Here is a 13,125-nt window from a genome sequence, read left to right as displayed (position 1 = left end):
CTTATAGATGAGAGGAATTCATCCAGATCTGCAGGTATTGCAGGCAACGCCTGATAGCAAGTATTCTCTTAGCCTTGAGAAACTTAAAAATTCAATCTGAAATTCCTTATGAAAATTTCCAGCAAAAGGCACCTGGGTGGCTCACTTGGTTAAGCATATGACTTTGGCTCAGGTCAGGATCTCACAGTTTGTGGGCTGGGCTCTGTGTTGGGCTCTGCACTGACAATTTAGAGCCTGCCTGGGATTCTCTCTCTCTCTCTCTCTTTCTCTCTCTCTCTCCCTCTCTCTCTGCCCCTTCCTTGCTCACATGCTCTCTCTCTCTCAAAAGAATAAATAAACAAGCAAAACTAAAGAAAAAATTCCAGAAAAGTAGATTAAAAAAAAAAAAAAAAGAAAAGAAACCTATATTGGCCAATCACTATTCTTGTTGTGCTTATGTAAATAATGAATCCAAGTTTGTTAAAATTGGACTTATTTTACAAATTAGTCTTAATTTGGCTATCTTTGGAAATGAGGGTGATTTTAGAGAGATATTCTGTTTCAGTAATATGCCTTTGTGGATGTTAGATTCTAGCTCTGATTAATTGTCTTTGAATATTTGTTGTTTGCCTAAAAAGCTGGACAAGATCCTGAATTATTCTGTTTTCTCAAATATCTGGCAAGACTCTCCCAACAAAAGTTTCCATTTTTTTCCCATTCTCTTGACTTGGAATCACCAAGAACTAAAACCACTATTTTTTCCTGAAGCCCTGAAAACTGAAACTAGACAACTTGAGGCAAACTTCAGAGAAAATTTGCCACACAGTCCATGTTTAGATGATCTTAATGGCTGTTCCTATATAGGCCACTCAGAAAGATCACCAGAGACACACAGATAATTCAATAGGTTTATTCTGGCCATCCCAATTTGATGCATCTGCCATTGGGAAATCCAGACACTGAGATGTTTATGGACAGGCAGTTTCATGGATCAAAGATGAGGAAGAGCTGGATGTTATTGTCCACTGTTGAGGGCACTCAGTTATTGTCCACTGTTGAGGGCACCAGAAATTATACTGTACAAGAACCCAAGGGCACAGTTGGGAAGATTAAGCTGCCAGGTTGGCAGTCCATACAAAAACTCCAAAGACTCTATAATGGCTTTAGTACTAGACATAGACATAACTAAATAAAAGCCCCAATATTCCTTGGAGACCTCAAAAGAGCTAAGGAATGGGGATTTGGACACCATGCTGGCATTAAAAACAGATGGAAATATATTGAATCCTTATCCAAGAACACTGTATGGAAAAATGATTAACCATATTCCCCAAAGATCCAATAAAGGCTAAATACTACTCTTCAGTGGATCCGGAAGTGTATTGCTGGTCCCAGTCTTCAGAGAACTATGGAAAAATGTGACACTGTAATAAAAACAATCCTAAGGCTGGGTTCTTCCCACTCTAAAGGGTGTACAACTTTGGGGTGCCTGGGTGGCTCAGTCGGTTAAGTGTCCAACTTCGGCTAAGTTCATGATCTCACGGTCTGTGGGTATGAGCCCCATGTCGGGCTCTGTGCTGACAGCTCAGAGCCTGGAGCCTGCTTTGGATTCTGTGTCGCCCTCTCTCTCTGCTCCACCCCTGTTCATGCTCTGTCTCTCTCTTTCTCAAAAATAAACATTAAAAGGTATACAACTTAGAGACACCAGACCTGAAGACTGGCAAGTAGCCTTTACCATGATGCCAGAAACAATAGGTAATTTTCAATATTTACTAATATTTGTAGACCCTTTTACAAGCTGGATTGAAGCCTTTCCATGACCCTCAGAAAAGGCCTCAGAAGTTGTCAAAACAGTTGCAAGCAAAATCATTCCTAGGTTTGGATTGCCACTAACAATTCGGAGCAACAATGGACCAGCATTTGTGGCAAAAGTCACATAAGCAGTGTTCAATGCCTTGGTCACTGAATGGAAATTACACATTTCCTGGACTCCACCCAACCGAAAAGAAAAAAAAAAAGAACTTTGGCAAAGATATGCCAAGAAACCAACTTAACATGGGGGGAAAACCCCTTAGGTAAGAGTGGCCCCTAGAAGTAGGCAGGGATTAAGCCCCTGTGAAATGTGAAGACTCTTCCTACATTCTTCCATGATTTAGAAGTCCCTGATGGAGCTTACATTAGGAAATTGGATATTATTAGGTACATTCAACACAGCAGGTTGATGTACCCCACCGTTATACCCTATACCTCCCAAATTCTGGAGACTTGGTGTTATTAAAGATGTAGAAAACCGAGCACCCAGAGTAACAGCTTCAACCTTGTTGGACAGGATCTTATGAAATGCTCTTGACCACCCATTCTTCAGTGAAACTTAAGGGAATTAAGCCATGATTCATCATACATGCATGACAAGAATCCACAGGTTTCCTACACAGAGTCAGTAAGGAGAACTTTGAAATAGCCCTGCTTGATCTAGCAAGTCTCTGATGGACCTAAAACTGCTATTTAGGAGAACTGGTTTGAAGATATCAGTCAATAAGTACAACAAGCTACCTGTTTACAACAAATCTCCCCTAAAGTCCTAGATAAAACAGAGTGATAACCAAAGTACAAAAACTTTGGTAATGCAAAATGTTGGGTTTCAACCTGGAACTAAATGCTCCATTCCTCTAATCCCAATCTTCCCCCATTCCAGCAGAAAGTAAATAGAGAGGTCATCATCCCAATTCCCTCAAGAATGAGCAATGATCAAAAGACAGTGGGGATGGAAACTAGTAACCAAAAAGTTAGCAGGGCTACCCTCAGCTGCAATTTTTTTCATTTTTCCCCCAAGTTTATTTATTTATTTTGTAGGCAGAGGATAGAGAGGGAGAGAATCCCAAGCAGGCTCCACATTGTCAGCACAAAGACTGACACTTGGCTTGATCCCACAAACCATGAGATCATGACCTGAGCCAAAATCAAAAGTCGTACACTTACCGGACTGAGCCACCCAGGTGCCCCTCAGTGGCAAAATTTCACCAGCTATTTTCCATTTGACTTTAGATTTCCCCTACTCTACTCTTTCAGAAGGGCAGTTTTGAGGCTTGCCCTTCTGTCTCATTTGGCTGCCTCTGGAATATACCCTCCCTTTGTTGCATACTCCATGTTTCAGTGATGGTCTTTGCTACTCATCAGGCAGATGAACTCGGGTTTGGTTACAGTCATCCCAAAGTATGCACTATTGATAAAGTATGACTATTAAAAATTATAATAATATACTCTATATTGTAAAGTATGAACTATTAACAATGTATGAAGTTAATTAAATAACCTTACCCAGGATACAGTTTATACAATGTTAATTTTCTTGGAAAAAGACAAAATGAGATCAGGAAAGACTTTCTAGCATAAGTGATAAATCACTGTTATCTACTCCCAAAGCCAAGAGCACACTGTATACACTGTATGTTAGCTAACTTGACAATAAATTACATAAAATAAAATAAATAAGCAAAAAATAAAATAAAAGATGGATTATTTAATTTTATTTATTTTGAGTATTTTTGATGTACATTGTTACAGTAGTTTCTGGCATATAAGATAATGATTTAACTTCTCTATATCTCATGTTATGCTCACATAGTTATGTTATAACTACCATCTGTCACCTTCCTTACAGCACTATTATAATATCATTGACTATATTCTCTATTTTGTGCCTTTTATTCCCATGACTTGTTCCATGACTGGAAGCCTGTGTCTTCCCTTTGCCTTCACCAGTTTTGCCCACTCCCACCCCTTTCCCTCTAACAACCTTCAGTTTGTTCTCTGTAGTTATTTACTTTTTAAATGTATTTATTTTTTTTATTTTAGAGAGAGAGAGAGAGGGAGAGGGGCAGAGGGAGAGAGAAACAATATATATATATAAAATTTATATAATATATAAATAAATATAAATATATATTTATATAAATATAAAATATATACAAAATATATTTTTTAACTTTTAACATTTATTTTTGAGAGACAGAGACATAATGCAAGTGGGGGAGGGGCAGAGAGAGAGGGAGACACAGAATCTGAAGAAGGCTCCAGGCTCCACGTTGCCAGCAGAGCCCAATGGGGGCTCCAACCCATGCACCGCGAGATCACGACCTGAGCCAAAGTCGAACGCTTAACCTATTAAGCCACACAGGTGCCCCAGAAATAAAATCTTAAGCAGGCACCATGCTCATCATGGAACTTGACAAGGGGCTCAATCCCAAGACCCTGGGATCATGATCTAAACCAAAATTAAGATTCGGATGCTCCACCAGCTGAGCCACTCAAACGCCTCTATTCTCTGTATTTATAGGTCTGACTCTTCTTTTTGTTTGTTTATTAACATGTGGAATGTAAAGAAACAAAACAGAAGATAGATTCTTAAAGGGGGAGGGTGCACTCCTACTTTTTTCTTTGTCCTGATGTTTGAACTGTGGTTGTGATAGCAGGGGCTACCTCAGGCAATCAGCACAAGAGAGTTTGCAGAGAGCTCTACAATGGGATTTTAGCATTACTGTACATTTCCCAAGTAAGAAGTGCTGGCAATTGTTTTTCCACACTGTCTTGCAAGGATATTTGTAAATCAAACAGCTATGGAAGATAGAACCACTGTCTTTCTTTGGAGCAGAGAGCAGATTCATTCCTTGGCCAGAATAATAAAGATAATGGCTCCTTTCACAGCAAAGCTTGGCAGATTTGTTGGCAGCTTTCTTTAATGAATTAGCATTTCCTAAAGTTAATGTTCCTCAGATGTGAGAAAGGCCAAGCCCTGCTGCATGTGCAGTATTTACTTGAGTCTCTTATCTACCCATTGCGACTTGGCAGGGGACAAGACCCAACGTAAACATGAAGCTCATGTTGCTTATTGTGCTGTGAATAGTAGCATTTTTTTTCTCTGACCTAGGAGTCTTGTGTCTTCTTCCAGCATCTATGAAGCTAAGATAGGCTAATTTGTTAGATTTCAAGTAGTAAAACAATTTCAGATTACTCACAGTTCTTGACAAAAGGTCATACTCTACAGATGATATGCTTTCAAGTGGGAAACAGCCTGGGTCTCAACACGTTTTAACCCATATCCAAATACAGGATTTGTTTCCTGAAACTGCTATATTTTATTTACTACAATTTTAAATATGTGGCACTCGCTCAGATGGGCACCTGGAAATTAGGTCTTTAAACACTGAGACCTGGTAGCTAGACTTGAGGTTAAACTCATAGGTGTGCTGAATAAACACATAAATTAGGGAAAGTAGTGTGGGAAGACTCAGATTCTTGCCATTCTCTGCAAAATTCAGAAAAGTTTACTCACATCAGGGATATTTTTGATCTCCTGCCAATTTTTGACATGCAAGGGATATATCGGTCAATAGTCGCAGCAAACTGAACTAGGAACCTGATGATGCCTAAGAATGTTATTTCTCTGTGCTTTTCTCATTGCATACGGGTGGAATCCCATGCAGCAGCATACCACACAAGCCCTTCATTCTCACCAGCTGCACTTCGTCCCCTCCTTCCCAACCACCCCTTCCGTCAATGTGACATACCTGCCACTCTTTATTTATCACCTGCTGTGACCTTTCATGCCTCTTGTCTTTATGCATAATGCTTTCCCTGCATGTAGTGCTTTCCCCCCTATTTCTTCATCGTACAAATTTCTACTCATCTTTCAACTCTAAGTTAAAATGTCACGTTTCCTTTCTCTCTGTGAAACTGTCAGCTGCCACTTCCTATCATGTCAGTGCATTTACTTCTAGCATCAGATTCTTCTCTGCTCTTCAGATTCTCAGCATCTAATTTGTCATTGGAGTGAAACAAAGCAGGGAATCAACCTAAGTTATGACTAAATAGCTTGCGAGGGCAGATCTGAGAAGATAATTGTCCATGTAGTTATGTGTATACATTATAGCCTTTTTTCTAACTGCTGAGAGTATACTGTTTCTATCTGTTGGTTATTTTTATAACTTTAACAATACTTACAGTAATAGTTATTATTGTTACTTATTTTTCCATTTAATTCTTAGTCACTTAGCAAATTTATGTTTCAAAATAAGTGGATTAGAGATGTTGTTTGATAGCATATATTTGTAAAGTACATAATTTTCAAAATCTTTCAAGTATTAAAATACATCATTAGTTTTAACTAGGAATTCATAAAGCAGTCCAAAATGACACTGTTATCTTTTACACAAATGACAGTTTCCTCATTTCTTTTTCAAAGTTCATTTTTGAGGACAAATTCAGTGCATTTACTCTTATCAAGTAATTTTGCCTTTTATTAATCAATATATTATACTGAAATTATAGTAATTTCATTGTTCACCTGTGGACTATATAATACCATAAAATCTATATAGAAAAACATTATGAGTGACATGTACCAAATGAAAGAAACCATGATAACATAGCCTAGGCTGCAGTAGGTAATTTATAAAATAATAGCTACTATACATCAAACATTTATGTTACAAAAGGGACTGTCAAATATTATGTCATTTTCATTAAGGCATTACATAAATTTCTTTTTTGTGTAATCCCTGTGTTACTGGATTTTACTAAGGGAGGGTTCACACAGAAGAAAGAGACTGAATAAATAGTGTTTGAAATATACATAATTACATTAAAGAAGTCATTGATGTTGTAACTTGTGAACTTTGCAGGACTATTTAATTTCCAAATAAAAGGCTATACTCCCAAGCTCAATATTTGAATTCTGTAATGTAAGCAATATGCTTAATTGTAATTAGTTTCTATATACATTTAACTATATATTTGTAGGTTAGTATCTTAAATAATTACAGAAAAAGAAAATATGTGATACATTCTTGCACATAAATACTGTATTAGCAATGCTGGGTTCAGCTAAATCAATACTATAATTTGTCAGTGTAATGTGTATAAATAAAAGAGTAGCTTGAAGTCAACAATTCCTTTAAAACAATAGAAAACATGGGGGATACTTTTCTTATATATAAATTCTGTACCAGGGATTGTGCAAGATGCCTTGTATGGAGATACTTACTCAATAAGTGAAATTTCTGCAAAATTTTAAATTTTAAATAATATCTAAATTTTAATAATTTAAATGACAAATATTTAAATTTTAATAATTTTAATTTTAAATTTTAATAATATCTCATGATTAGAGCATACTTCTTTTGAGTTAGATGTTCATAGAAATAAATGAAGTTCAGATTTCATAAAGTATTTAGAATGAGAAAAACTTCTCAGTGAATATTTCACTTCTGGGTGTTTCTGCGAGTTAAATTGTCCAACACTTGTCCTTTAAAATGTTCCTGTTGGTTAATTTCAACACACTGAAGACTGAGACCTAGCAGACAACCATGAGTAATCAAGCAAAGAGGCCTACAGCCATAAAGGGCACACTTGGGCAGTCAGTTCCATTTTATCATGCTCAACATTAAGAGAAACATAAAACAGCTTTTTAAAAAATATGTATCTAGGATATGAAATCAGTTTAAACATCATTTTCTAGAGTTACTAAAGAATATTAGAGCATGCATTTGCAAATCTAAGACCTGAATGATTTTATATACTAGACAATAGTGTCTTCCTGCACATTTACTTAAACTTTTAATACTGTATTTTTCATTTTCTATTTCCCATTATATTAATTATAATGTCCCCTGGCTAAAGCAAAAATTCCATAACATCTAATCTTATTAAAACACATTTGAGGGTGGCTGAGCCTGGGTGGCTCAGTTGGTTAAACGTCTGACTTTGGCTCAGGTCATGATTTCCTGGTTCACTGTTCGAGTCCCACATTGGGCTCTCTGCTGTCAGCACAGAGCCCGCTTCAGATCCTCTGTCTGCCTCTCTCTTGCATGCATGTGAGCAAAAATAAGTAAACATTGAAAAAAAAAAAACATTTGGGACTCATATGGTAATAGAAAATATATTTTTAAAGATCTTCTCCTTTTTTTATATTTTGTCATTCAGACCATAAGATTAAATCTTGTTTTTTTGATTGTGTTTTTAGGTTATATTCAGTTGGAGGTCGTGATGGAAGTTCCTGTTTGAGTTCAATGGAATACTATGATCCTCATACAAATAAGTGGAACATGTGTGCTCCAATGTGTAAGAGGAGAGGAGGTGTTGGAGTGGCCACATGCGATGGTTTTCTCTATGCAGTAGGAGGTCATGATGCTCCTGCTTCAAATCACTGTTCCAGGTTACTAGATTATGTAGAAAGGTAAGACCTAAGGTCACAGTTACAGTGAGAGAAATAATGTGAATTACAGTGATGCCTAATTTAAGTGATTGTAAAAACTGCATAATTTAAGGAAGGGTAAATTCTACTTTCTAAATCTCTTTCTGTTTGTCTCTTTATCCAACCCTCCCCCCATATACACATATACACACTTTCATTATTTTTTAATTCCAGCATAGTTAACTTATAGTGTTATATTAGTTACAGGTGTACAACATAGTGATTCAACGATTCTATATATTACTGAGTGCTCATTGAGATAAGTGTACTTTTAATCCCCATCACCTATTTCACCCATCTCCCACCCACCTCCACTCTGGTAATCATCTATTTGTTCTCTACAGTTAAGAGTCTGTTTTGTTTTGCTTTGTTTTGTTTTGTTTGATTCTTGTTTTAATTTTTCCTTTTTTTTTCTTGAATTCCACACGTGAGTGAAATCATATGGCATTTGTCCTTCTCTAACTGGCTTATTTAGCTTGGCATTATACTCTATAGCCCCATCCATGTTGCTGCAAATGGCAACATTTCATTCTTTTTATGGATGAATAATATTCCATTGTGTATGTATACCGTATCTTCTTTATTCTTTCATCTATTGATGGACACCTGGGCTGCTTCCATAATTTGGCTGTGGTAAATAATGCTGCAGTAACATAAGTATGCATATATCCTTCCGATTTAGTATTTTTGTATTCTTTGGGTAAATACACACTAGTGTGATTACTGGATCATACAGTAGTTCTATTTTTCTCCACATCCTCACTGACACTTGTTTCTTGTGTTTGATTTTAGCCAGGCTGGCAGGTGCGAGGTAATATCTCATTGTGGTTTTGATTTGCATTTCCCTGAGGATGAGTGATATTGAGCATATTTTCATGTCTATTGGCCATCTGTAGGTCTTCTTTGAAAAAGTGTCATGTCCTCTGCCCATTTTTTAATTGGATTTTTTTTAGTGTTGAGTTTTATAAGTTCTGTAGATATTTTGGATACTAATCCTTTATCAGATATGTGATTTGCAAATATCTTCTCCCTTTCCATAGGTTGCCTTTTAGTTTTGTTGATTGTTTCCTTCACTGTGAGGATGCTGTTGTTATTGTTGTTGTTGTTTGCTTTGTTTTGTTTTGTTTGATGAAGTCCCAGTAGTTATTTTTGCTTTTGTTTCCCTTGCCGCAGAAGAAACTAGAAATTAGTTGCTAGGGCCAGTGTCAAAGAGGTTACTGCCTGTGATCTCTTCTAGGATTTTTATGGTTTCCTGTCTTACATTTAGATCTTTAAACTATTTTCAATTTATTTTTGTGTACGGTGTCAGAAGGTGGTCCAGTTCATTTTTTTTTTTTTTTTGCATGTAGCTGTCCAATTTTCGCAACACCATTTGTTGAATAGACTTTCCATTTCACAATGTATATTCTTGCTTCTTTTGTTGAAGTTTATTTGACCATATAATTGTGGGTTTGTTTTTGGATTTACTTTCATTCTTTCTTGTTTTATTTTTTTCCTTCCTATCTCCCTCCTTTCCTCTTTCCTCAGTTCTTTCCTTTCTTTCTTCAACTTTTATTTAAAGCCCTGTAATTTTTTCCACAATAATTTAAAGTAATATTTTAAATGATCCTTTAAAACAGTTTTAAGTAATCTACTAAATCAATGAATATTTGTTAATTCTTTTTTAAAAGTTAGGTATTTAATTGTTCATCCTATATTGTTCTACTACTCCCTTCCAACTCTCAAAGGTGCATTACGGACTTTCTTTTGTGTCATACCTTTATTAATGGAAGACAGACTTATTAGAACTCTATCTTCTGTAATCCTGGTCCTCTTTTAACTATTCCTAAAAATGGCCAAGTGTACAAAGTTCTGGAGTAGAAATATAGGTTCTATTTTAATTCTCCCTAAAAATGGTCAAGTGCACAAAGGTCTGGAGTAGAAAGGAACCCTGTCTTCAGGCTTGGGTCCAACAATCCAAACACTTCCTGGCATGTTTATATCTAAGTTCTCTTTAAGCGCTGTATATCACTTGGAACTATTATACTGTGTACAGTGATAGAGAGTTAGTGAAACCTAAGATGATATTTCTTATTATGTAAGAATACATGCTGATATATGAGAATTGGGAATATTGAAGTCAACTGTTATATCAACTGAGATAGGATAAGTAATTCTGTAATGAATAACTTTGAAACTCTCTGTGACTTAATACTGTATTTTTTTTTCTTACTAGTGCTGCATGTCCCTGACAGATCCATGATATCATTGTTCTGCTACTCAGAATAGCAGATAAGCTAAGTATAAGCACTGCTAGTGTTGGAAGGGAAACGTGTACACTGGTCACTGGCTCTTAGAGTCCACATGCCAGTAATATAATTCTCTTTTTTCCATACTTTGACAAACCAGTCACATGGCCACAGAAAAATTAATGAGGGTGGGAGAACTTCCACCTGGTAGAAGAACAAGAGATAATTGGTAGATTGCACTGATGGCAATAACAATTGTCCTCTTGATATTTAGAAATCACATCCATTATACTCATGCTTGCAGGTGGTGTAGTCAGTGGCAGAAAGATGCTCTCTCTTTTATAATGTATTTGTCTAAAGATACGTGATGATTTTTGTTGAGAATAAGGCCATTGCAAGAGATAGTTTTTAGTAAACTGCCTGTGCTCAAACTTAAGCCACTTCTTGAATAAAATGTAGAAACATGTTTAATGACATTTCTAGTGTGTGAAATTTCTAGTGTGTGAAATACATAAATGTAGATTTATGGCTATCTACACATAGAGGAAAGCAATAAGCTCAACACAGTTTCACTTCACCATTCTCTTGTCCAATGAAATTAGGAACAACAGGTGTTACAGTGAGGACAGTGGTGAAAGGACAAATAAATAAATGTACACTTTTATATACACAAACATAGTCATTTATTTAAAATATACTCCTAATAAACTGACAGCTCATTCACATTTTTCTCTGCTAAATTCTTGGGAAAAATAGCAAAAAGAAAAAAAAGATTAACATGATGTGGCTCCTATTTTTACTATATATCTTACATAAATGTTACTAATGAAATGATATTTCATTATTCTCTTCTAACTTTACTGTCTAATGTATTGAAATGTTGTGAATAGAGGCATAAATAATCCAGTCTACAAATATATTTATGATGCAAAATTAAACTCAAATAAGTGTAGCTATTTTAAGTTAGAGGAGTACAATGGGTGTGAGCAGTTTAAGTAATGCAGAAGCACACAGCATTATCATGATTCTTATCCCAGCTCATATTATGTGTCAGATTAATAGCATTTTTGTAGTTTCTATCACATATATTCTATAGTGATGATTTCACATGTAAATCATCAATAAATCAAGATACATAATAGTACTCTGTAGGATTATTTTACACATATAATGTAAAGACTGCTTTTTAGTATATAATCTTAGGAAAACAAACCATTAGGAATAACAAGTAGTAGTGTACAATGTTATGTGTCATAGATTGACAGATAGAACAAATTTTACTATATGACAAGGATTTCTTATGGAAACATAAAGGTATTACATAATAGTGGTGTTAAAGTAGTTATATAAGACATCAAAAGTTGTAAAGAGTCAGGCTGTCTTAAACACAAAGAACACTGGCATCTCAAATCAGAGCAAGAAAGAAGGCAAGGACTCAACAAGAACAGACAGTTTAGAATAGTTGATGGAACAGTGAAAACCAATTTCACAGCCAACTCTCACTCTGGTAAGAGCATCCTAGTGGACAAAATTGATGTCCAAAAGATGTAGTGAGTTCTAGCAGGATTGCCCAGAAGGTGCAATCCATAAGACAAAGCGCATGAATCTATTTTTTTTTTTATTCAACAAATATTGTTTTGCATGTATTTTCACTGGACTAAATAGAGCTTGAAACTTACCTGAAAAAAAGAGACAAATAAATAATTAGAACTTGAAGATCACAAATAAAACAGGAAACCAGGAAATGAATCAAAAAATATGCTCAAAGGCATCAGTTCTGCTGGCTAATAATAGATCGGGACCACCTTCACCCTCAAATCTGCATCCCAGCCATAAGGCCTGCAAGAGAGAGAGATCAAGATAAGAGCCTCTTAAATCTGCCTTTGTAATGTTCACTCTGCCTTCTTCCAATTTTTTCTCCATGTAGTAGTAGCCAGAGAGATTTTTTCATAATTCAAATTTGACCTGAAAGCACAAGGGAGTTTTCTTGTGTACCCACTATCAATAATATGATGAAAAAGAATTTTAAATCAATTTTTTAACATAGCTAGATCCATGTGCTGGTGATGATCAAGATTAGCCTGTTCTCCCCTATAATCCTCCCCTTGGTACAATTCTTGGTACAAAGTGAGTCCTCACCAAGCCTATAGTGAATCAGGTAGATGCTAAGAAAAACAGGCCTCAAATTTCTCACAAGGGAAAACATCTGGAGATATACTGTAAATAGGAAGGTATATAGATTAATAGATAGAAAGATAGAGATGCACGGATGTATGGATGGAAGAATGGAAAGATGCATGGATGTGTGGGTGGACTGATGGAAAGACAGATAAATTTTTGTCTATTTTTCTATTTGCATAGGAATGCCCATTTCCACCGTTATAGACTGAGTATCAATGATTTACATCCATATATTTTAGGCATTTGTTTTATTGACAAAATTTTTGATAGGGACTAAAATATTAAGCAACTTTTCATATATTTATTGAAAGTTATATCTTTATATCTAATCCAAACACTATTAACAAATAAGCATCTAATAAATTTTTATACATCACTTACAATAAATATAAAACGTCTGTTCAAAATTTACCAAATTCTAGTCTAGTCATATCAGAAAAAGTCACCTAGGGGGGCCTGGGTGGCTCAGTCGGTTGAGCGTCTGAC

General features: G+C 35.7%; 1 protein-coding gene across 2 annotated transcripts in view; it reads left to right on the top strand.

Annotated features, from left to right (window-relative positions):
• The window catches only part of KLHL1 (kelch like family member 1), a 360,871-nt gene that overhangs the window by 327,147 nt on the left and 20,599 nt on the right, over positions 1-13,125 (top strand). For both annotated transcript variants that reach the window (XM_045478701.1, XM_045478696.1), the window contains exon 9: positions 8,000-8,212. In XM_045478701.1, the coding sequence (XP_045334657.1) occupies positions 8,000-8,212 (213 nt within the window). The remainder of the gene's footprint in view (positions 1-7,999; positions 8,213-13,125) is intronic.

The sequence above is a fragment of the Leopardus geoffroyi genome, chromosome A1 (assembly GCF_018350155.1).
Source record: "Leopardus geoffroyi isolate Oge1 chromosome A1, O.geoffroyi_Oge1_pat1.0, whole genome shotgun sequence".
In the NCBI taxonomy this organism is placed as follows: domain Eukaryota; kingdom Metazoa; phylum Chordata; class Mammalia; order Carnivora; family Felidae; genus Leopardus; species Leopardus geoffroyi.
The sequence above is the reverse complement of the archived record's forward strand: the minus strand, read 5'-3'. Positions and strand labels throughout refer to the sequence as shown.